The 22613-nt window shown below is 51.2% G+C and overlaps 8 protein-coding genes across 8 annotated transcripts; 6 read left to right on the top strand and 2 right to left on the bottom strand.

Moving 5' to 3' along the window:
• Positions 1–589: 589 nt before the first annotated feature.
• On the bottom strand, positions 590–2109 carry TrAtP1_003068 (uncharacterized protein). The gene is made up of 4 exons (XM_014087669.2): positions 1795–2109; positions 1347–1714; positions 1203–1281; positions 590–1141 (listed from the first exon to the last, which is right to left on the bottom strand). Exons 1-4 carry the CDS (start codon positions 1937–1939, stop codon positions 648–650), a joined length of 1086 nt encoding a protein of 361 aa, XP_013943144.1. The 5' UTR covers positions 1940–2109; the 3' UTR covers positions 590–647.
• A 604-nt stretch (positions 2110–2713) lies between these two features.
• On the top strand, positions 2714–4890 carry TrAtP1_003067 (uncharacterized protein). The gene is made up of 3 exons (XM_066111735.1): positions 2714–3741; positions 3819–4278; positions 4349–4890. The coding sequence occupies exons 1-3, from the start codon at positions 2924–2926 to the stop codon at positions 4790–4792; spliced, it is 1722 nt and encodes a 573-aa protein (XP_065967814.1). The 5' UTR covers positions 2714–2923; the 3' UTR covers positions 4793–4890.
• Positions 4891–5210: 320 nt separating this feature from the next.
• TrAtP1_003066 (uncharacterized protein) lies at positions 5211–9710 on the top strand. The gene is made up of 3 exons (XM_014087668.2): positions 5211–5804; positions 5869–8912; positions 8966–9710. Exons 1-3 carry the CDS (start codon positions 5448–5450, stop codon positions 9513–9515), a joined length of 3951 nt encoding a protein of 1316 aa, XP_013943143.1. The 5' UTR covers positions 5211–5447; the 3' UTR covers positions 9516–9710.
• Positions 9711–10044: 334 nt separating this feature from the next.
• Positions 10045–11727, top strand: TrAtP1_003065 (uncharacterized protein; the record flags this gene model as incomplete). Its single annotated transcript, XM_014087667.2, has 1 exon — positions 10045–11727. The coding sequence occupies one exon, from the start codon at positions 10045–10047 to the stop codon at positions 11725–11727; it is 1683 nt and encodes a 560-aa protein (XP_013943142.1).
• Positions 11728–11984: 257 nt separating this feature from the next.
• On the bottom strand, positions 11985–12983 carry TrAtP1_003064 (uncharacterized protein; the record flags this gene model as incomplete). Its single annotated transcript, XM_066111734.1, has 2 exons — positions 11985–11997; positions 12820–12983. The coding sequence occupies 2 exons, from the start codon at positions 12981–12983 to the stop codon at positions 11985–11987; spliced, it is 177 nt and encodes a 58-aa protein (XP_065967813.1).
• An 89-nt stretch (positions 12984–13072) lies between these two features.
• On the top strand, positions 13073–16182 carry TrAtP1_003063 (uncharacterized protein). Its single transcript, XM_066111733.1, has 2 exons — positions 13073–14130; positions 14194–16182. Exons 1-2 carry the CDS (start codon positions 13555–13557, stop codon positions 15061–15063), a joined length of 1446 nt encoding a protein of 481 aa, XP_065967812.1. The 5' UTR covers positions 13073–13554; the 3' UTR covers positions 15064–16182.
• A 1955-nt stretch (positions 16183–18137) lies between these two features.
• Positions 18138–18803, top strand: TrAtP1_003062 (uncharacterized protein; the record flags this gene model as incomplete). Its single annotated transcript, XM_066111732.1, has 1 exon — positions 18138–18803. The coding sequence occupies one exon, from the start codon at positions 18138–18140 to the stop codon at positions 18801–18803; it is 666 nt and encodes a 221-aa protein (XP_065967811.1).
• Positions 18804–20431: 1628 nt separating this feature from the next.
• TrAtP1_003061 (uncharacterized protein) lies at positions 20432–22189 on the top strand (the record flags this gene model as incomplete). The annotated part of the gene is made up of 1 exon (XM_066111731.1): positions 20432–22189. One exon carries the CDS (start codon positions 20432–20434, stop codon positions 22187–22189), a length of 1758 nt encoding a protein of 585 aa, XP_065967810.1.
• Between the last annotated feature and the right edge of the window lie 424 nt (positions 22190–22613).

Raw genomic sequence — 22613 nt, 5'->3', positions numbered from 1 at the left:
TACTTGGGTTAGAAACCACTGCTATTGTACGCAACCGACGTAATGTGGGTGCATTAGCAATTACCCCTCGTGTGTGCGAGATGGCGGCGAGCAGCGGCTCTGTATTATTCGCAGAAAATTGCCTGTTTAGAATATATATATACGATATCTCCTTTTTGTGTATATAAAGTGTTTGCGGAGACTTTCCTTGGCTGGATTATAAATGTTTGTTGTTTTGTATATGTTTTCTGTGGCTTCGTGAAAGGCAGCATCAGCTACTTGCCTTGCTTTGTAAGTTAACAAGCAATCCGCCTAGTTGGAATAGTTACCTAGGTGAGCGTAGAGCTTTTCCTATGAATACTCTCAGTCTATATTCCCCAACATCCGATTTGTAATATATATTGTTTGACTCGGAGGTAATCTTACACGTAAAGCGATGCTCAAGATGAGTATTGAGAGAATTTTATTCAGTCTGTGCACCTATTAGTGCTCACGTATTGTATCTAGACAATCAGGTCGGATAGATGTTTCAAATCATGTATCCGAAACTATTTTCTTACGTCTAGCATATAGATAGTTTTTCTACCCATCTAAAATGATGCAAAAAGTCTTAACAACTTATCAAAATAGGTCTCTTCTCGTATTGGATATATAATTGCAGGCTTTATTTACTCGTCCTTTGCAATTTTGAGGACAATTCGTCCCAAAACTTCGCCTCTTACAAGCTCTTCGTAAATCTTTGGCAAGTCCTCAAATGGTCGAACAACGACCTTGGGCTTCACAACACCTCTTCTTACAAACTCAACAGCCTCTAGACATTCCTTCAGCGATCCAACCAGGTTACCTGTAATGTTGAGGGCCCTGAGCGCGATAGTGGCGACAGTAGTTTGAAGATAGACTTTGTCCGGGGGAAGGCCCACGCAGTTGAGCGTTCCGCCGATAGTAAGCATCTCCGCGGCCTGAGCATAAGCCTTTTGGTTGTTTGCTACCACTATGGCTGCGTCAGCTCCGCCATTTGTGAGCTCTTTGACTTTCGCAACAACATCAGGCGTGTTTGTAAAGTCGATATAGCCGTGGATGCCATACGACTTCAGGAACTCTCCTTTCTCGGCACCACCATCTACACCATAGACAATAGCTCCTTGCGCCAATGCGTATTGAACTGATGCCCAAATTAGCCATTATCAATCTGGAAGGAGGTTTTCTTTTTGTTCGGAATTTACCTGCAAGATGACCCAGTCCACCACCAGCGCCAACAACTACCACAGAATCGCCTGCCTTGACATTGGCATTTTTGACTGCCTATTCAATCTCATTGTTAATAAAGGCCAAATCGGATCTTGGCTGCATGTTGATCTGCGGCTTACCTTATAAGTAGTCACTCCCGCGCAGAGAATGGGCCCCATAACAACCGGGTCAATATCATCAGGCAGCACCGCTAGATAATCAGCACCGATGACAATGTACTCTTGGAAGCTTCCATCCCTGTGATGCAAGTGGTTCAACTGCTTAGCGCAATATTGCTCTTTTGCAGCCAAGCAATAGTTGCACCGACGGCAAACACGGGCTATAAACGGGACGCCGACATAGCTGCCGATTTTGATATCCTCAGTTACTCCAGGGCCCAGGGCCACGATACGGCCAATACCCTCGTGTCCTCCTACATGGGGTAGTTTGACATTGCGGATGTATGATCCATCTGCTGACATCGCTGTGCCAGCTTGGGTGTGGAGATCTGCTCGGAATGTTAGAAATGTTGTCTAATGAATGCGTGCTATTAAGATTCAGCAGAAATTGAGCTGAGTTTGGTCTTACCGCTCTGGCAAACGCCTGAGTAGAGAATCTTGGCCAGGATTTCGTTATGACCAGGCTGGGGAACCGGATAGTCATGCTTAAAGACAACACCCCCGCCCAGCTTTGGGACCGTAGCTGCGGTCTGAGTCTTGGGAATGGCAACCATTGTTGTGAAGTGTTGAGTGGGTATAGATAGATGAAGTGGTTGTATATAAAGAAAATGCGCGTATAGAGAGAATTACTTGGTTCGTCTTCTTGTTGGACCACTACTTTGGTTTTGCGACCGACAACTACTGATCATTTATATATTTCAAGATGAAAGATTCTAAAACCATCTTTTGTCTTCAAAAGCCCAATGATCTCTCTGCCCGCTCGGAATAACGTGTGCTTCGTCATGTGGGATCAGGTTTCCCCAACTTTCCCCGCCAAGTTTGTCCACCATTAGTCCGGGCGAGGCAAGTCCAGATCGGCAGTATCAATTACATGCGGCCACAGTGTCGCATTTTACGTGAATACGAATTACTTGATGGATTTGGAAGCCAAGGCGTATGGCAAAGTTCCAGTTTTCCCAGTAGTGTTATCGCTTGAAGCACGGTATCTCGAGTGCAATGTACTCCGGTGAAACGCTTAGTTCATGTAGTACCAACGTTTAATCCACTTAGATTGGAATCAGTCTGCATAACCACATTGTCAAAAGTGGTTGTAAGCTCAAATCAAGGCTCCAAGAATGGACCTCTTTACTGCCCGGTTGCTGCAATGGGTTGTTTCGGCATCACAGCATCACCATCACAACCAGAAGAACTTGTCATTTGCTGATCGTCGCAAATTCCTCCCGCTTTGTCTACAGCTTATCTTCCCGCGTTGCCTCCCGCCGTCTTCCCGCTTATTCCGCTAACCGTCCCCCGCTCGATAGCCGTACGTGGGGTAGCAACGCAAAGCTCTCACAGCCATCTCCCTTTTCATGCATAAGACTGTCAGAGGAGTCCAGTCTGACACGCTCGGCTCAAGGCGGAAATTTGACCTCCTCTCTCCATCGTGAGTCTTGAAACAACCTCCGCCATTTGCCCGGCGAGAGCGGTACTTCCCGTCCGTCATTACTCCGGAGCCGGTGATCCTTTGTAACTTGATCATCATATTCGCCCAACCTCTGATGGCCAAGAGGTCATGCGATTTCTGTGTCCAGCGCAAAACGCGATGCGATAATGGCAGCCCATGCCGCAAATGTCTCGACGCACAACCTCCACTTGATTGCACTTACTCGAGGCCGGTGTTGAAGCGCGGCCCAAAGACTTCAAAGCTTACGCAGCGATGCAATTGGAAATGGAGGGCCGAGGGACAGAGACAGCCGCGGGTCGCAAGTAGTTGCCTTGATGCGGATTCATTGGGAATTGCGGCAGATGTCTCGGCTTCATGCTATTTGAAGACAGAAAGACTAGCTCTGTCGATACTCAAGCCGATAATCGAGTGCTACAGTTCTCGGTTGTATCCGGTCTGGCCAGTCCTCTATGCCTCGAGTCTTCTTGCTATGCTTGAGGATGCTGAAGCAAACACTTTGGCAAGTTTGCCGAGCTTGCTGTGTATCGACGATGTCTACATTATGGCATTGGCTCTGTGTTCTGCCACTATGGCTCAGCTGAACCTTGGCGAGATGGAGGATATGTCTTCCCACATCACTAGTGAATACTTGGAGAAGGAGTGCAACCGACTTCGCGCCCTGACGAGCTATCGGGAGAACCCGTCGGTAGAAGGGGCTCTCACGTCCTTCTTTCTCCATGTCTACCACGCAAGAGCGGATAACAGAAATGCCTCCATGCTCTTCCTGCAAGAGGGCATCTCCATCGCTCGACTTCTCCGTCTAGATCGGATAGAATCTGAACCGAGCCAGCTTCCGAATGATTGGACGGATAACCAAACCACTGTAATTGCTCAGAAACGTCTAGTATACATCCTCTTGTGGGTGAGCGAAAGGTAAATAAATTTGACATAATAGCCTCTATATTCATTCGAAGAAGCACGATAGCTAACGCTCTGAACTACGAATAAAGAGGCTACGCTATTCAACATGACCTTCCCATTTCTATACTCGATACAGTCCAGATACCGTCTGCCAAGTTGGATGATTTTGATAAATATGGAAAGGGGCTGGTCGAACTTGCCACGTTATTTGTAGCCTTTGACGCCTTCTTCTACCGTACCACTCGCTATATGCATGAAACATCTCAGCCTCATTCTGAAAAATATCGCCTTATAACAGTTCAGGAATCTTTGAAGACGATTACTCCAAAGCTTTCCGAGTATGACTTAGTACAACAAGCGGATTATACTATCACAAGGCATTGGATGCGAGTTCTGCTTTGGCAGCAAGCCATGTCTCGGAGTCTACTTTCATCCTATGCTGAGCATGATTCAATGACTTTCCTCTTCCCATCCCAAATAGCTCAGGAGTTCCTCACGTCTATCACAATGAATTCTACGGAACAGTTGACATCATTGGGAAGAGATCAGGTAAGACATCTTATCTATATGAACTTATAAAGGATCTCGATACATTAACCTCAAACTAATGCGAATATAGTTGATTAAGTCTTTCGAAGTCACAAACACGCTGGCGGATGTAATACTATGCACTACGAGCGCCTACAACCGTTCTCTTCTACCCAGCACTCACAATTCTCGACGCGGATCAAATTATGCGACGCATAGAGAGAGCTGGAAATGCGGCCCAGCTGATTTTCTACATGCTTTGTACCAAATAATTTCGCCATTCTTGACGTATGATAGGCGATTGTACGACATGATACGACTAAAGGCGGCAGATGCACTCTTACAGGCGCCGAGCAGGATTATTCCAAGGAGCGTTGACAGGGTGTTTAAAGACACAGAGATGGATGCAGATGAAGAAGAGGATAGAGGCCTAATTTTAGAGACAGTTTCCGAGCTTACAGCTGAGGCAGATGCTCGCAATGTTGAATCAGAGGGCCTAGGTAGGCTGGATGATATAGAGGAACTGCTCTGGTAGCGGTACCCTACAAGGTGATTTATGGGTTGAAATTTTTCTAGTAAATAACATCTTAGTCCACGGTAGAAACATTTGTGATAAGGCATTTTAGAGATGATAAAAGATGGTTTAAGTGATCTTGTGCAGATATCACGTTGCTTGGTCAGCTGTATTCTCGCTTTGCTGCTAAAGATAGGTGTAAGTTGATAGGAGAACTTCAATGCAGATCAGCAACTCGATATCAACAAAGCCACAGATACCCCGAATTCTGAATAGTCAATCTTTGTAAATACTTCCACGTGATATACCAATCTCCTCCCCCCACCCTTTCACTCCCTTTCTTTCTTTTTTCTTTGTATTTTCACTCTCAGAATCCTTTAGAAGCCAATCGCACTCAGCGTCCTCTTCTAGGCGGGGATTGAATGACGTGCGGGTACTCCTTATCGCGATAGCTGACTAAGGCCCTGGCAGCCAATGTCTCGCCACCAAATGCCCGCTATGAAAAGTACAGATCGCTTGGATTCCTCCAACTCCGCCGACGAGCTCCGTCTGGCAGACCTTTTTGTCTGCGGTTTTGCTTTCTTCTTGGATGATTGAAGAAAGCTGGCATTAATTCGCCTGCATCGTTTTTCCATCTTCCTCCTGGAGGCACCGCCCGCCTCCAAGTCTGCCTGCCATGGCAGCCCTCGTGGACAATCCGCAGATAAAGCATGCGGAGCTGCTTCGTCCGCTGCCATTCCACTTCCATGCCTACATCTGGCCCTTTGCCATTGTTTGGCCCATCTTTCTTCGATTCTATCTCTCCGAGGATCTCTACGAGAAGCACATTGGCGGCTCGGAATGGACGTTTGTGTGGTGCGGAGCCATCATCACGGCCCAGTCTCTTGTCTGGCTGAGCACGCACTGGAGCGTGGCTCTCGATGCGCGATTCACCGCAAGCAAGGCCAAGGATGTCCAAGATGCCCTGTTGATCAAAGTTCTTCCTATCGCTAACGCCGGCTCTGGCGAAATCTGCAAGCTGGTGCGAGATAAGGTGCGTCTGATTGGCAGTTTCAGGGATTTGTATCGTTTCGGCGACTAACAACTATTCTCTATAGGTTGGCGGCAAGACCAACACCTCATTCCTGTTCCAGAAGCGCCGTTTCCTCTACAATCCGGATACAAACTCCTTCAGCTGCCTCCGATATGCCATCGACGCCGAGCCCAAGCCCACCATTGGCGAGTTCCAAACATGCCGAGGCATCGAGAAGCAGTCCGAGCTGACCCGCATCGAGCAACACTATGGTATGAACACTTTCGACATTCCCGTCCCGACATTTACAGAGCTCTTCAAGGAGCATGCCGTCGCGCCTTTCTTTGTGTTCCAGATCTTCTGTGTCGGCCTGTGGATGCTTGATGAATACTGGTACTACTCGCTGTTCACTCTTTTCATGCTTGTCGCATTTGAGAGTACCGTTGTCTGGCAGCGCCAGCGCACCCTGACCGAGTTTCGTGGAATGAGCATCAAGCCTTATGATGTCTGGGTTTACCGCCTTGGCAAATGGATCGAGGTCCAGAGCGATGCGCTGTTGCCTGGAGACCTCGTGTCAGTTGGTCGAACAAAGGAAGATAGCGGTGTTGCATGCGACATGATCTTGGTTGAGGGTACTGCGATTGTCAACGAGGCTATGCTCTCCGGAGAGAGTACCCCCTTGCTGAAAGATTCAGTCCAGCTGCGCCCGGCTGATGCTCTACTTGATACTGAAGGACTTGACAAGAACGCTTTCCTCTGGGGCGGCACCAAAATCCTCCAAATCACTCACGGCAACCCTGACCAGGAGAAGCCCAAACTGGCTTCTGGTGTCCCTCCTGCCCCTGACAACGGAGCTTTGGCTGTTGTTATCAAGACCGGTTTCGAAACTTCGCAAGGTAGCTTGGTTCGAACCATGATTTACTCGACTGAGCGCGTGTCCGCGAACAACTTTGAGGCCCTCTTGTTCATTCTGTTCCTTCTTATCTTTGCGATTGCGGCCTCATGGTACGTCTGGGATGAAGGTGTGCGAAGGGACCGCAAACGCTCCAAGCTCTTGCTAGACTGCGTTTTGATTGTTACCAGTGTTGTGCCTCCAGAGTTGCCCATGGAACTTAGTCTCGCAGTCAACACTAGTTTGGCGGCCCTTTCAAAGCTAGCCATCTTCTGTACTGAGCCATTCAGAATTCCCTATGCTGGACGTATTGACATTGCTTGCTTCGATAAAACAGGAACGCTTACTGGCGAAGACTTGGTCGTCGAAGGTATTGCTGGATTGGGCCTGAACCACACTGATGTTGAGGACAAGCGGGAAGGTGACGGCGCTCACTCTACCATTATCGATGTGAAACAAGCTAGCCTGGAGACGCAGCTGGTACTTGCTACTGCCCATGCTTTGGTACGACTGGATGAAGGCGATGTTGTAGGAGACCCCATGGAGAAAGCCACTCTTACTTCTCTTGGCTGGGGCCTTGGCCGCAACGACCTCCTTTCAAGCACTCCCAAGGCTGGTGCTACTCAGGGCAATGTTCACATCAAGCGCCGCTTCCAATTCTCCTCGGCTCTCAAGCGTCAAAGCTCTATTGCGTTTGTCAATGGCGTACACACAAGGACCGGTCACAAGATCAAAGGTACATTTGCTGGCGTCAAGGGTGCTCCGGAGACAATTCAGAAGATGCTGGTTGAGGTGCCCGCCGATTATGAGGAGACTTACAAATTCTTTACACGCAAGGGATCCCGAGTTCTCGCACTGGCATACAAACAGCTCTCCGTTGATTCCGAGCTGGGTGCAAGCAAAATCAATGACTTGAAGCGAGAGAAGGTCGAAGCCGATCTCACATTTGCTGGCTTTTTGGTCCTTCACTGCCCCCTCAAAGAAGATGCTAAAGAGGCTGTACAGATGCTCAACGAGAGTAGCCACCGTGTTGTCATGATCACTGGTGACAACCCTCTGACCGCTGTCCACGTCGCTCGAGAAGTCGAAATTGTTGACCGAGATGTTCTTATTCTGGATGCCCCTGAGGACAATGCCGGCGGCGAGAAGCTTATCTGGAAGAGTGTTGACGACAAAACCAGCATTCACGTCGATCCTTCTAAGCCAATCGATCCCGAAATTCTGAAGAACAAGGATATCTGTGTGACTGGATACGCTCTTGCCAAGTTCAAAGATCAGGCTGGATGGTACGACCTTCTCCGCCATACTTGGGTCTACGCTCGTGTATCGCCAAAGCAGAAAGAAGACATTCTTCTCGGCCTCAAGGATATGGGCTACTATACCTTGATGGCCGGTGACGGAACCAACGATGTCGGGGCTCTGAAGCAGGCTCATATTGGTGTTGCTCTCCTCAATGGTACCAAGGAAGATTTGACCCGCATTGCAGAACATGCTCGCAACACTAAGCTCAAGGAAATGTATCAGAAGCAGTGCGAGCTCATGAACCGATTCAATCAACCTTCGCCTCCCGTTCCCGTCCTTATCGCTCACCTCTACCCTCCTGGACCTACCAATCCCAACTATCAAAAGGCGATTGAGCGCGAGGCCTCCAGAAAGAATATTACGCCCGAAGAATACATCAAACAGCATGGTCATCCCGTGGAGACCATTACCTCTCCTGGAGCCCAGACCATCTTGAGCAATCGCCAACAAGATGTCAACAAGAAAGCCGCCTCCTTGGCTGATAAGCTGACAACCAGCATGATGGAAGCTGAGATGGGTGATGATGAACCCCCGACTTTGAAACTGGGCGATGCTTCAGTTGCTGCGCCATTCACCTCAAAGCTTCGCGATGTTATTGCTATTCCTAATATTATCCGTCAGGGCCGTTGCACGCTTGTTGCCACGATCCAAATGTACAAGATTCTCGCATTGAACTGCCTCATTAGCGCTTACTCCCTGTCCGTTCTGTATCTCGAGGGCATCAAATTTGGCGACACTCAATATACCATCAGTGGAATGCTCATGTCTGTCTGTTTTCTGAGCATTTCGAGAGCTCGAGTCGTGGAAGGACTTAGCAAAGAGCGACCTCAGCCAAACATATTCAACGTCTACATCATTGGATCTATTCTTGGCCAGTTCGCCGTTCACATTGTCACTCTTATCTATATCGCTCGTTTGTGCGACAAGATTGATCCGTAAGTGCCAAGCATCTCCTTGGGTATCGCATGATTTACTGACTTTGCTATAGACGCTCAGGAGACATTGATCTGGAAGCCGAATTCGCCCCATCGCTACTCAACTCTGCGGTTTACTTGCTTCAGCTTATTCAGCAGATTTCTACTTTCGCCATCAACTACCAGGGTCGACCATTCCGTGAAGGTATTCGTGAGAACAGGGCCATGTTTTACGGAATTGTTGGCGTGTCTGGTCTCGCCTTTGTCTGTGCCCTGGAGCTCATGCCTGAAATCAATGAGCAGATGAAGCTTGTGCCGTTTACCGAAGAGTTCAAGACCAAGATGACCACAGTCATGGTTGTCGACTATGCGCTATGCTGGGTCATTGAAATTGTTTTGAAGAAGGGATTCAGCGACTACCGCCCGCGTGACATTGCTGAACGCCGACCCGAACAGCTCAAGCGCGAGGCTGCGCGCAAGAAGGAGATTGAGAAGAAGAAGACAGAGGAAGAAGAGAAGGAGCGATTAGCAAAGGTGGCTGAATTTGAGAGGAGAGTCGAGGAACGCAAGAGGAAGATTGAGGCATGGGCTGCTGGCCGTCAGCAGCCGGCGACGGGGTCATGATTTTCCTTTCTTCTTGGGTTCTATTAAGACGGCGACGGCGGCGAAAATCGTTTGGCACGATGAAGTGGTACAATTATAGAGCTGGAAGCTGAATAATGTTCTTAGATGTTCATAATTGATGACGAGCAGCGTAGACTGTGTAAACTACCGAATCTAATAGAGTTTCCTCTCTTAAAGATATTACAAGAATTGCTGACAAGTACGTGATGAGTTGATTATGCCGCTAAAACGCCTTTTCTCGCTCGTCACTGGTCAATATTGATGTCCAATGCAATGCAATGCAATACAATGCATGTGACGCGCATTATAATTTGGCCTCACTGACACTCACATACAATGCTACAGAAGTCTATGGATTTTATTTGTCAAGGCCCTGAGCAGCGTAATTTCTGCTTTCGGCATGACTCATCTAGCTTTCCTGATAAGTAGGCGCTGATAAGCCCGCCAGCTTGGAGCTTTTGGCCCCTCCAAATGCTCTTCAGTGACGCTACCACTGAGCTTCGCCAATCCAACATCTACAGCTGCCAAAATGTCCATCCACCAGCTCTCCCGCCTGCTCCCTCTGCCAGACGATGAGCTGCAGCAAGTTCTCGACTATGCTGCAACTCTCTCCAAGCCCGAAGCCGTAACGCACTTTAGCAATCTTCTTGGCGACTCGCCCCCCGTCATCGACTTTATAGCTACATTCAACGCCCGCCGGAAAGACCCTACAGTCCCTCAGCCTCAACCTGCGGCTGCTCCGACCCCTTCGGCTTCGTCGTCTTCAAAAAATCAGTCCAAAGCTCAAAAACCCGCTGCTGCTGCCGAAACGATAGAGCCAGTGCCGAGACATGCAAGGCAGGCCAAGAAAAAGAAGGCGCCGCTGCATGCACTCGAAGCTCGAAGGGTGGACGATTATGCCGGCCCGGCGGGAAAGGCATATAGCAAAAAGGATTCTGATCTGGAATACATAACCCAGCGATCCAGTGCCCCCAATAGCAACCAACCATCAAGAGGAAACTCACCGCCAAGACCTTCTATCAAGGAACCTACCCCAGTGAAGGCGCAGCCTGCCAAGGTGGAAGCGCCGGCACCGCAACAAAAGTCTTTGGCAGCAAGTGGTTACCTCATATCTGATGGTCTATCAAAGAAGTCAAAACCGAAATCTATATCTACACCTGTGTCTCGTACATCTACGCCAAAGCCGGCAACCAGCGGGAATGTCACAAAAGTCTCAATATCGGGAGGCGTGCCAATGGCCGGCCAGTCAACGGCATTGGCAGATCTGGATGCGGCTATCAGGTCTCTGGAGATTACGACAAATCCAACGCTGGAGAAGGATGCGAAATCGAGGAGATGCAACTGCGTGGCAACGAGGCACCCCATTCAAGCAGCCGCACCAAACTGCCTCTCATGTGGAAAAGTCATCTGTTTAAAAGAGGGATTGGGCCCGTGTACATTTTGCGGAACACCGTTACTAAGTGCCGATGAGATCCAGGCCATGGTCAGAGAACTTAAAGACGAGCGTGGGAGGGAGAAACAGGCCGCCAATGCATCGGCTCATCGCAGAGCAGACGTGGCCAAAACACCTGCACCATTTACGCCCCCTCGGGGCTTGGACGGCGACGCACCATCATTATCCGAAGCAGCGGTCAAGGCGCGAGAGCATAGAGATAAACTGCTCAATTTCCAGGCGCAAAACGCAAAGCGGACGACTGTGAGAGACGAGGCAGCGGACTTTGACGTATCGGGCGCAATGAGCGGAACGGGCAGCATGTGGGCAACGCCCGAAGAGCGAGCAAAGGAACTGAAGAGACAGCAGAAGATTATGCGCGAGATGGAATGGAACGCACGGCCCGGGTACGAAAAGCGACAGCAGGTAATCAGCATTGACCTCTCTGGCCGGCGAGTCGTGAAGACGGTTGCGCCAATCGAACGGCCAGTAACACCAGAAGAAGACGACTATGATGAACCCGAGGACACGGGAGTTCTGCGAGAGACGTCTGGAAACAAGAATGCCGGCGGGGCGTTTAGCACAAACCCGCTCCTTGGAGCAGCCGTGCGGCCTGTTTACGATGCCAAGGGGAAAGGGGGCGAGGCTGAAGGGCGAGGCAGCCGCGGTAAAGGATGGAGGAGGGTTCAGGATGATTTGGACGATAATGAGGGCGTTATTCTGGACGGCGGGGCATATGGATTACAGGGCGTTGGCGGAGATGAGCCTGAGCGTGGGTGATGGAAAGCTGGATTCGTAGAGCAACGTGAATAGAGTGTATAGAGCAATCATCACGGCATCTATATCTTGAAAGAGGATACCTGAGCTGGAGCTTGCACTCGCATGTTTGGCCTGGCCGTGTGCAGTATTTTACAACATCTAATACGAAGGGTACCCATGATCGCCTGCCAGATCCCGCACGTGCTTCGATTGCAGCATCGAGAACCCTTACCCAGCACCCACTACGAGAGCCGCGGACCGAAAGTCATTTTGGCATTTTAAGGCTGCTGACTAAGACGCTAAGACGTGTCGCGTCATTCACGTGATTTCGTGTCATTGAAGAATTTCTCAAGTTCATCGAGTTTGTTTGAAAAAGAGGCTTCCGGCTGGTACACGCCATTGCGGAGCGCTTTTGCCTCTAGATTCGCCAACGCCGGCAGTAAAGTTTAAAAGAAAAGAAACAGTTGCTAGGAAGAGAGAAAAGAGCTGGTTTCCATCGACTGGAGCCACTTTTTGCCTCGCAGCTGAATTCTGGATAGGGCGTCTATTCCCAAGGGGCAGAAAAAACCCCGCGAGCAAAAAGTGAGACTGAGGGGGGTTTTTTTTTTGGGGCGGGGAGCGCGCGAGGACAGGCAAAAAAGTCCTCGTTGGTGCAGCTTGTCCCACCACCGCAACGGCCAGATGGTGGTGGCTAACGGGCGAACCCTGGCAATGCATGCCGTTTGAGGCTTTTCTGAGCTCTGCGAGGAGGAAACAGTGCGCAGCCCACTGTATTAGAGGGTTGCATCTTAGTGGGCAAAGGTGAGAGGCAAAAGAGGAAGAGGAAGAAACGGTGCTTGTTTGCCTCTTTTCTGCCACTAACATCCATGCACTATGATGATGTGAGCGGCAGCTGCAGATGGCGCTGCATCTTAGCGAGCGCTGAAGATTCTGCAAATTAAAAAAAAAAAAAGGAACGAAAGAAAAAAAGTCCGAAACCAGAGGGGTAGCATGAACCAAGCCGGCGCTCTTCATCGTTTCTCTTCTTGCACGGCACAATGGTCCATCAAGGTTGAACAGCTTTTTTGCCAAACGATTTTTTTCTCTCAGGCGTCAAATCTACGAGTTCAGAACCTGTACAAGGCGTTGGATCCACTAGAATCCACCTGCTTAGCGCTGCTGTAGTGCGCGTGATGCTCTGGCACTGGCAACTGTGGTGATGGCTTCGCGCCTAGCCTCAGTGAGGTAGGTAGGTCCGCTGAGACTGGAGGACTCAGAGGGTAGACTTCAAAGGACATGAAGCATTTGGTGGCTGAGACTCAAGTCTCTTGTGCGTGCATTCAAAGAGTGCAGCGCTTGATGCGAAAACTATTGCCATCAAAAGGAAGGGCAAGGAAGTCAATATCGATCCATTGAAACTAAATCTCTAAAGCGCCCATGGGAGCAGTGAAAGCGCTGGAGTTTAGCGCTCTCTGGCACTGATTGGGGCCTCCTTGGGGACTTTTTTGGGGGGGGGGGTCCCGTCCTTGCCCGTCCCTCCCGCATCCGTCGCGACTGGACCGCGCGTAACCCACACACACAAACCAGAACTTCTTCTGTCCCGGTAGCCAGAGCCCAGGCACCTGCTCTCTTGCTTCACCACCCGCCATCATCTCGACGACTTGGATACAGACGCCGCTGCTCTCTGGCCGCGAGCCCTGTTTGCTGCATCCCACGCCCGCCTCGAGACGCGCCGACGCGCCCTTTTGCCGCCGCCGCCGGTTCGCCTGGACCAGACCAGACCAGCCCCGATTAAACGCCAACCCAGGCCTCGCTCGCAACGCAACGCACGCCGTGGGTTGTCGCGCTCGCTCAGCACATCCGCGCGACATGCCTCCGACCATGGACGGCGCCGACTCCCGCTCGCCGCTGGGCCGCCAGTCGCCCATCGCCGCCTCCTCCATGTCCGCCACGACGGAGCTGGCGGGCGATGCGGCGTCCTCATCCCAGACCGAGGTCGTGGAGGAGTCACCCCGCGCCTCGCGGTCCCCGAAACAGTCGCAACAATCAGACGCCCTTGACGCCGGCCCCGGCTCCGCTCTCAGCATTCCTCTGACCGTCACAAACTCCCAGGAGTCCCACGTCACCAGCTCGTCGGCCCATGCCGTGACGCCTCCCGCAAGCGACATCAGCAGCGTGACGGACAATGGCATTGCAGGATATCTTGGACAGCATTCGGCTGCTGCTGCCGACAAGGCCGACCACCTGCTGCAGCTGTCCACCCTTGCAGCCGCCCGAGACAGAATATCGATTGGCACGGCCGTTGGTGTGTCTAGGAAACGCATGGCTGATGGCGAGGTCAAGGCCGGCATGGCAAACATGAGCCCTATCAAAGGTCGTGGCCATGGCCATGCCAGGAACCTGAGCGCCGTCAGCGTCACATCGACCGGCAGCACAATAGGGGAGGTACGTAGAGGCAAAATTATGGCTCATTGGAACATATGGGCAGCGAACTGACTGTATTTCTAGCTGTCTGCTGAGCTCAAAACTCGTCTTTCTTACGCCATGGTCAAGGTCAATTTTGGCTGGCAAGGCCATTCCATCGAAGAGGTCGAGTCAATGGCCGCCTCGCAAGCTGCCTCCCCTACCTCTGGCTCCTCCACTATCCGACGACACGGCTCCTCCACGAGCCCTCGCCTGGATGTTACTGCGGCGTCTACTCAAGTGCACCGCGCCCAGCAATCCGCCATCCGCCGCAAGTCTGACTCCCCCAACTTGATGTCCAACAAGCCCTCTCTCGCTCCTCCGGCGACTATCCAGCCTTCTCTCAATGCTGCGCGCTCCAATCCGCGCCGCAATTCAAGCCCTCGATACACCCCCACCATGCTCTCCCACTCTCATTCGGCATCTCCTCACACTCCTGCTCAGCCAATGGCAGTTGAATCACACCAGTCCCTGTCTCAACCCGCGCGCATGACCGATCCAATTCTTTTCCCGTCTCATCAGAACGTGAGAGAGCAAGATGCCATGGAGGCATTGCTTTTTATGAGCAGCCCTAATAATTCTGCCAATCTGAAGCATACCTTTTCTCCTTCGGCCTCTCCAAACCCTCAAGTTGGTGCTTTTAGGAGTAGCGCTGCAAGACATGCACTGCCCAGTGCACCTAGGAAGGGCCTTCCTGCGCATAGACCCTCGAATCTGAATCGAAGAGCCGGATTTGATAGGTCTCCAGGGCTGGTTCATCCTCCTGGATCTCCCATGGACGTGGACCCGCCGCAGCACGGATACTACAATCCCAATGGTGCTACTCCAAAGAGGCGTGTCAAGGGGTCCAACAGTCATTTGAGGGGGGGCTCTTTCGCTCCCCACTGGGCTTGGTGCCGGCCATGCTACTGCTAGGAGAGTGTTGCGAGATGAAGACATTGAAAGGATGCTTGACCGAGCCAGTGTCGAGGCGGCTGACTCTTCTGATGATGAAGAGATCCAAATTCCTCGCTTGAGGAATGAGGTGGCTGGTATGATGGGAGTCCGCGGTTGAGGCAGTTGGATCAAGCTGGTTATTCTCTTTATGCATTTTTCTTCTACATTGTGCCATATCATGGCTCATGTTCAATTGTCCGGCAGGACGCTTTATGCCAAACCAGGCCTATGCCAGATTCTCGTCGACTGACATATTGAGCAGTGTGGCCATATGTACGGCTAATACACTACGTCAGTAGTACCGTGGCCAACTGTGACAACCCATGGTTGGTCCAGCATTTTGTATTGACTTTGTCAATCAATCTTCAACTGGCCGCGACTCAGCATCTGCTGCACCGTTTGACGGCTGATGCTGCGGGACCATTCCTCGAACCTTGTCATCAATACGAGGCAAGCGCGAGAGCTTGGCAGCGCTCGGTGAATCCGGCGGCTCCGATAGGGCCACCGCCTTAGCGTCCGGGAGTTCGTATCAAGATGCATTTCTGGGCGATATATCTTTGGGCGAGAAGTCTCTCGGCCATGCCCTGAGATTGGAGCTCTTTGTCGTATACAAAAATTGTTGGGATATTTGGCACGCTGGAGAGCTCTTCTTTGGATACGAGCAGGCGTTTATAAGCTTGAATTACATGCATCATCTGTGGAGTTGGGAACATGTTTCGATGTAATGTATCGGAGTGTGGCGGAATACTTGTTATTGAGCAGTCGAGGAGAATCATCCTCTGACACCTCGTCCAGAGTAATGGGGGGGTTCAATTGAAGAGGGATGAATGTGGTGCTGCTGGAAGACTTTTCGCAGTCATGAAGGCTACGTTTAAACATTTTGAGCTGAGCTGCTTTGCGCGGCTTCAAACTTTGTAGGCTGTGGTTAGTGAGGCAATTGATATTTGTGACGTGTGAAATTTCTACCATGTAGAAATGCCAATAGTAGTTTTTTTAAAAGAAGCCTTTTCTCTTCGTCTACCCATGGATTAGTAGCTTCCACTTGGCGTATATCAAGGCAGACGACTGCGTAGAGAAAATGTTGAATTGATACAGTACATATAATAATAAATATTGATCTGTGTGTATTCTGAAATTAATATTCTCTTCCAACTGATGCTGAATTTGGGGAGCCGTCTATCTGTATGGAGGAAGGAGCTCACGCGCTTGATAAGCCTCTGATAAAGCTGCTTCTGCTTCTCGACGTCCCTTTATTGAATTTCAACTCTTTAGCTTTTCACTCGCTCAAGGTAGATGCAGAGAACTACTCAAATGCAACCGCCAGTAATTCAGCCTACCTATGCTACATTGACGAATTTGATTTCGATTGATGTGTATTTTTTGCGCCTCGATACATGCACGGTACCCTTCTCGAGGTGAAGTTGGCGTGTGAGAATAGCCATTCTCCAATTTGTACGCCCAGTCTTGCTCTAAGATTAGTGTCTCGATGTTAATGGCAGGAGCTGTCAAAATCAGGCGACATGTCAAGATTCTGTAGCCGAGCATTGACAAGACAGCGCATTTCTCGGTCAGCAGACCGTTCGACTGCTCAGTTTTGGGCACTCATGCTCTGGTCTAGACAATACCCCGAGGGCACCAAAGCAGAATAACGGCTGCTTCTCCCCGCTTGCTAGAACAACTCTGGGCTTCAGCCGGCAGTAGCTGCTCCAGCTGAAGCAGAGAAGGGGACTAGCCGGGCGCCAACAAAATGAGCATTTGGCGATCGTGAGTCCATAGTTTCACCTCCTACGGCGCTTCTGGGGTCTAGGGCCGCACTAGGTGTCAGCTTCTCCCAGACTACTGAAATATAGCCCAGCTCTGCAGTCCACTGGATTGCTAAAAGCATCATGCTCTGCTGTAACTTCAGCATGGCCAGCTGCTGCGTTGCGAAGCAACTATTGAGTCGGCCTAGCCGTGAAAGTCGGCATATGCGGATGGACAACCAACACCTCGCTTTATCACCTATCATTTTTGTCGACTTGGCCGCAAACAACGCAGGCAGAAGGCCTATCAAGGCCGGAGGATGACGCGCATGTGCCGGCCCCAATAAGACATTGACTTATTAGCGGCTCTTCGAATGGCCTGGCCCACCAATCCTGATTTGCAGCCACTCATCAAACCCGCGCCCGTGATCCGTTCCGAGACAGCCCATTATCTCTTGCTGCTTGTTGATGCCCAGTCCGTTTTTTTTTCGGCCGCCGGCAGGATGGCCGTTGCGGACATGGCTTGACTCAGTTTAATATGTCGAGATTGGAAAGTGGATGGTGGACAGCACGTTAGACAGACTTGTCCGAGACACGCATGCGATAACAGCCGCCTCGAACCTCTCTTACACGACTCTCTGCCCAAGGTATCAGAGACAGGTGTCTTGGGATGCATGTATCAGGCCCATGGTGGTAGGTCTAGGCGCGGCTGGACCTATCTAGCCTCCGATTATTGCCTGTTGGACACCGCTCTCTCACTCCTCTCGGCCGCCCATCATCATGAACAGCCGCTTCCAAAGGTTTTCGCTAGCTAGCGGTAGCTTCTGACGATCGACCGACAAGGGGGGCAAAGGAGAACCCACCACCAAAGTGATTCTAATATACAAGAAGGCTGTGATCGCCCGCTTTTCCCACGGCTTGTTTCTTCTGATCTTACGTAGCCTGGGCAGAGTAGGACGGCGAGTGTCTTTTCATTGGCCGGGCATTGTCCAGCGACACGCATTGAAAGACGCCCGCTTGCGCAACGACTTCGCCTCTTCGCCTTTCTGTCTTCTTCCTTCTCTTCTATTTATAATTATTCTTCTTCTTTTTCTTCTCATTTCTTAATCATTGTTGCCGTTTATCTTTTATTACCATCTTCAATTACAACAGCATTGCGCTCTTGAACATCAGCACCCTCCTTCATACTCGTTTATTTCAACGCTATAGCGCACTCTTACAACATATCAGCAACTGATTGTACTCCGCCTCATCCGGCATCAAGCTTCAGCACAGCAGCATAACATACCAAGATTGGAAACATCTGCCATCATGGATCAGCCTCGACCTCTGCGGCAGTTCACTGGAAATCTCTCGGCGGCACGACCGGCCACAGCTTCGCCTTCACCACAGCTGCGCCCTCAGCCTTCCTTCCGGGACCGTTTCTGGTCCACATCCAGCTCCAACTACCACGGCAAGGACAGCGTCATCCAAGAGCCCCAAAACAACACCAAAAAGGGTCCCTATGTCCCCCGGAATGCAGCCTCTGGCTTCTCGAAAACCGCAACGTGCCCGCGCGAACAGCAGCCCAGACGAAAGGTCGAGAGACAGCCGAGCAAAGACTCTGTAATCGACGTCTACGCTAGCTCTCCTCTAAGTGAGCTAGCGGCGGGCCACTTATACGTCCATACAGGCTCCGAGTCAAAGTCCAGCACCACCGACTTTGCCGACTTCATGACGACGGCCCAGAACGAAGAGCGCCTTCGCCGAGCCGCCAATGCCGTGCATGCGCGAAGCCAGTACCGTGACAGCGGCTATTACTCCCCGTCTACCGGTGGCCGGACCGATGGGCGCTACTCACCGTCTGTGCCCTCGTCGGCTTCAGCGGCCGGTTTGAAGAAGCTCAAGTCGCAGCCTTCGATGAGGACGTTTGGGCAGCGCATTGCGGATTACATCAAGCCTCCGCGGGACGAGTCCTTGCCGCCCATGCGCCGGTGAGGAGGGATGAATATCCAATCGATCAACGAACATTCGATAAATCATGCACTGCATTTATGGCAACACTTGGGATTATATAACATTGTGCTTTAATGAGATTCGGGAACGTAATGATGCGGACTGAGGGCTGGGAGTCATTAATGTAGCCTGACGGTTTTTCTGCCTCATTCCTAGAGCTCACAAAAGGAGGCATACTTGGCTATCGGCAGCATCAAATACTCGTGTACTACTGGAAGGCAAAGACAAGGGCGTTTTGGATACATGTACTTACATGTAGGTATGGATACTATGGAGATGGATTTAGCATACGCACACTTTTCTTAATTGACTTGAAATACTGACCAGCAGCCAGTTGGCGGCGCTATTATTATTCTTTTTTCCTTCTTTCTTTCTGAAATGCTGGTTCAATTGATGACCCCCCCCCCTGCCGATCGTCACTTCACGCCGCATTTAAAACTTGGCAATAAGTGGGAAGAGCTTTCACGATAGGAGTGACGTCTGAGCCTCGAGATAAGCTCCTTTTCGTGGAATCTTGTTCCGACCAAATGGCTTGGCAGCCTACTTAAAATACTGTCTTATTTGTAGCTCCCATAGGCAAAAGGGGCTGCTTTTTATTGCTTGCCAAGCTGGGGTTGGTGGTTTGGTATGAAGGGAGCTGCATATAATGCCATCTTTTGGAATCAAGTTACAATAATTGCTTCAATAGAACGACGCCAACACCCAAAAATTCACATGTCAAAAATGAAGCTTCATCGTAACAATCTTTTCAATTCATTTTCTTTTGTTCTCTCCTTTTCTCTCTCCCCGCATATCCCCATTTTTCAGTTTCATCTCGGCTCATGAATCATCAACGCCGAATACGGAAATTCCAATGGCAGATGGCTAACTTTTTAAATCATCGGGACCTGCCGATCTCCCTCCCTCCTCCGGGGGGGGGCAAGGATTGCATTATTGACCAGATAAGATAGTCGGTCTAGCTGTTAGCTCCGGTTTTGCTTGAATCATCGCGGCATCGGCGTGCGTAACCCAGGTTGGCAGCTCGGAATTAAGACTCTTCTCTTACTTGCCAATAGTCGATAGTCGAGGAACTTTCGAGATGTAGCGTCCCATTTTAGTACTTTTGAAAAGAAGCATATTATCATAGTTTGGTAGCTCCAACGCCTGGGGTTACATCGCGTGTTTGCTACCGGCCGAACGATGGCATTTATCCCGCCAAGATGACGCACCGGGTGCTACTCAACCGTGCGTTGTGCACGCTCGTATCTACCCGCATCTCGTCATACTCTTTATGGCTACATGTATTGTCAAAAGATCCCTCGGATTGTTTGCGAAGGCGGGAGCGGGCTGGACTATGATGGCGCGGTTCGGCAATGCTAACTGTATTATCACGAAACTATCCTCTTGGCGAGCATGGTTCTGATCCCGACCTGCCCTTGTGGTTGTCTCACACGACGGCACACGCGCCGTGATTGACGGGGGACGCAACACGAGCTGTCGTCCCGCATCCCTAAGAAAGGCGAGGAGAAGGGGCATCATGTCGGCTCCATAAAGTCCAAGCAGCGCCGCCGTTGGGCTCTCAGGAGGCCACTCTCTCTTGACCCTTCATCCAGCACAGTATCCAGCACACCATGAAGTCGTCGGCACTGCTATGGGCAGCACAGCTCTCGCTCTTCGCGAGCCTCGGCGCCTGCGCGAAGCAGCTCGAGCAAGTCCTCACTGTCCCGACAGGATGGGCAAGGTTGAACGAGGTCGTGAACCCTTCGCGCCACATCCGAATGGCAATTGCTCTGCGGCAGCCCAATATTGCCAACTTGGAGTCCAAGATGACAGCCAACGGCAACCATCTGTCTTTGGATGAAATCCGTGAATTGCAGGCTCCGGCGCAAAAGGACATTGACGATGTGCTACATTGGCTCTCACAGAACGGCATCTCTGGCACCGTCAAGAACGACTTCATTCACATCAGAACGACAGTCGCCAAAGCCGAGCCCTTGCTGAACATGAAGCTGAGCCGTTACTCATTTGAGGGCAAAAAGCCTGTACTTCGTACCACCAAATATACAGTCCCCGACTCCATTGCCGACGCCATCAGCTTTATCCACCCCTTGGCCAACTTCATGTCGGCTCGCCATACTGCACAGGTCGTGTCTGCACCAGCGCTATCAGCGTCCAAGGCCGTACAAGATGCACAAGACGAGGCATTTTGCGCCGGTGGTGTCGAGCCCGCGTGCCTTCTCCAGCTCTACAACATCACATATTCGCCAGAGAACAATATCTCGCCCGTCATTTTTGGTGTGGCTGGTTTCCTCGAGGAGAATGCCAATCTGCAGGATCTGCAGCAGTTTCTCAGCACATCTGCGCCTGAAGTCGCCAAAGCCGGCCGCTCCATCAACGTCGAGCTGATTAATGGAGGCGTAAATTCGCAAAACCTATCCGAAGCCGGCGGAGAAGCTGCCCTGGACGTCGATTATGCTGTATCGATTGGCTTCCCTACGAATGTTACATACTACATTACCGGAGGACGCGGAGTCAAGCTGAATGATAACGGGACGGCAATCGTAGGGGAGGATGACGATAACGAGCCCTATTTGGAGTTCTTTGATTATCTCCTCGACAAGCCCGATGGCCAGGTTCCTCATGTACTGTCGCTCTCATACTCGGATGACGAGTTGACGGTCCCTCGCGATTATGCAGAGCGCGTTTGCAACTTGTTTGGCCTGCTCACGGCTCGTGGAACCTCCATCATCTTCGCATCCGGCGACGGCGGCGCTCGAGGAGGTCGCAACTCCAACTGTGTCACCAACGATGGCACACACCGGCCAGTCGCAATGGCGACGTTCCCTCCCACCTGCCCCTGGGTGACTTCAGTTGGCGCTGTGGAAAATATTGTTGAGCCGCCCAGCGGCGCCAGCTTCAGCACCGGCGGATTCTCCCAGTATTTCTCCCGGCCAGCGTGGCAAGAAGCCGCGGTGACGGGCTACATCAAGACCCTGAATGGACACCTGGATGGACTTTACAACCCGTCTATGCGTGCCATTCCCGATGTCGCCGCAGTCGGCACTGATTTCATGGCCATCGTAGGCGGACAGACGCATTATCTGCAAGGCACCAGCGCCAGCACTCCCCTATTCGCGTCCCTCATTGCCTTGATCGACGACGCAAGGCTGCGTGCCGGAAAGAAGCCTCTGGGGTACCTCAATAGTGTTCTTTATTCAGACAAGGTCAAGTCTGTTCTGCAGGATATCACGTCAGGGCAGAGCGCCTCTTGCATCGTCAACGGAACGAGGCCTGGAGGATGGCCGGCGGCTGTGGGCTGGGACGCCATTACCGGGCTTGGGGTGCCGAAAGAGTTTGACAAGCTGCTAAAGGTTCTGCTCGATGTATGATAGAAGTGGTAGTTTCTGTAGTTTTTTGCCTGGCCGACGTAATAAGAAAAGGCGCCATGTTTGACCTGATGTCAAGATAAAGAATGAAGATGGTGTGTACTCCAAGTTGGATGCGTGCCTGTGCTAGCCGCAGCGCTTCAGGGCGCCAGGTACCGGCCGAGCTGCTCCATCGCCGGCAATGATGCGCAGCGCAGCGCTAAATCGCTAAATCTAGACCAACTGACCCGCTGAGGGTCGCTGGCCGAGTCCGCTAGCCACGCGCTCCAGGGCCGCTCCAGGGTCCCTCCAGAGCCACTGGCATGCCTGTGGCAGCCCCAAGGCCGCGCCGCTAAGCCGCCATTGGCAGCGGACAACAGCGCAGTGGGCCAAACCCGCGACAGCATGAATGGCTCGCGCGTCAGATGCTTCTCACCGACATCGACCG

The sequence above is a fragment of the Trichoderma atroviride genome, chromosome 2 (genome assembly GCF_020647795.1).
Source record: "Trichoderma atroviride chromosome 2, complete sequence".
Lineage (NCBI taxonomy): Eukaryota > Fungi > Ascomycota > Sordariomycetes > Hypocreales > Hypocreaceae > Trichoderma > Trichoderma atroviride.
The sequence above is the reverse complement of the archived record's forward strand: the minus strand, read 5'-3'. Positions and strand labels throughout refer to the sequence as shown.

Excerpts from the sequence above, each read along its gene's own strand:
- TrAtP1_003066 (XM_014087668.2), top strand. The coding sequence starts at position 5,448 with ATGGCAGCCCTCGTGGACAATCCGCAGATAAAGCATGCGGAGCTGCTT. Across the intron at positions 5,805-5,868 it reads GCAAGCTGGTGCGAGATAAG|GTTGGCGGCAAGACCAACAC; the intron begins GTGCGTCTGATT and ends TATTCTCTATAG. Across the intron at positions 8,913-8,965 it reads TTGTGCGACAAGATTGATCC|ACGCTCAGGAGACATTGATC; the intron begins GTAAGTGCCAAG and ends ACTTTGCTATAG.
- TrAtP1_003068 (XM_014087669.2), bottom strand. The coding sequence starts at position 1,939 with ATGGTTGCCATTCCCAAGACTCAGACCGCAGCTACGGTCCCAAAGCTG. Across the intron at positions 1,715-1,794 it reads CTCAGGCGTTTGCCAGAGCG|ATCTCCACACCCAAGCTGGC; the intron begins GTAAGACCAAAC and ends CATTCCGAGCAG. Across the intron at positions 1,142-1,202 it reads TGGACTGGGTCATCTTGCAG|TTCAATACGCATTGGCGCAA; the intron begins GTAAATTCCGAA and ends TTTGGGCATCAG.
- TrAtP1_003067 (XM_066111735.1), top strand. The coding sequence starts at position 2,924 with ATGGCCAAGAGGTCATGCGATTTCTGTGTCCAGCGCAAAACGCGATGC. Across the intron at positions 3,742-3,818 it reads CTCTTGTGGGTGAGCGAAAG|AGGCTACGCTATTCAACATG; the intron begins GTAAATAAATTT and ends CTACGAATAAAG. Across the intron at positions 4,279-4,348 it reads CATCATTGGGAAGAGATCAG|TTGATTAAGTCTTTCGAAGT; the intron begins GTAAGACATCTT and ends ATGCGAATATAG.
- TrAtP1_003063 (XM_066111733.1), top strand. The coding sequence starts at position 13,555 with ATGCCTCCGACCATGGACGGCGCCGACTCCCGCTCGCCGCTGGGCCGC. Across the intron at positions 14,131-14,193 it reads CCGGCAGCACAATAGGGGAG|CTGTCTGCTGAGCTCAAAAC; the intron begins GTACGTAGAGGC and ends CTGTATTTCTAG.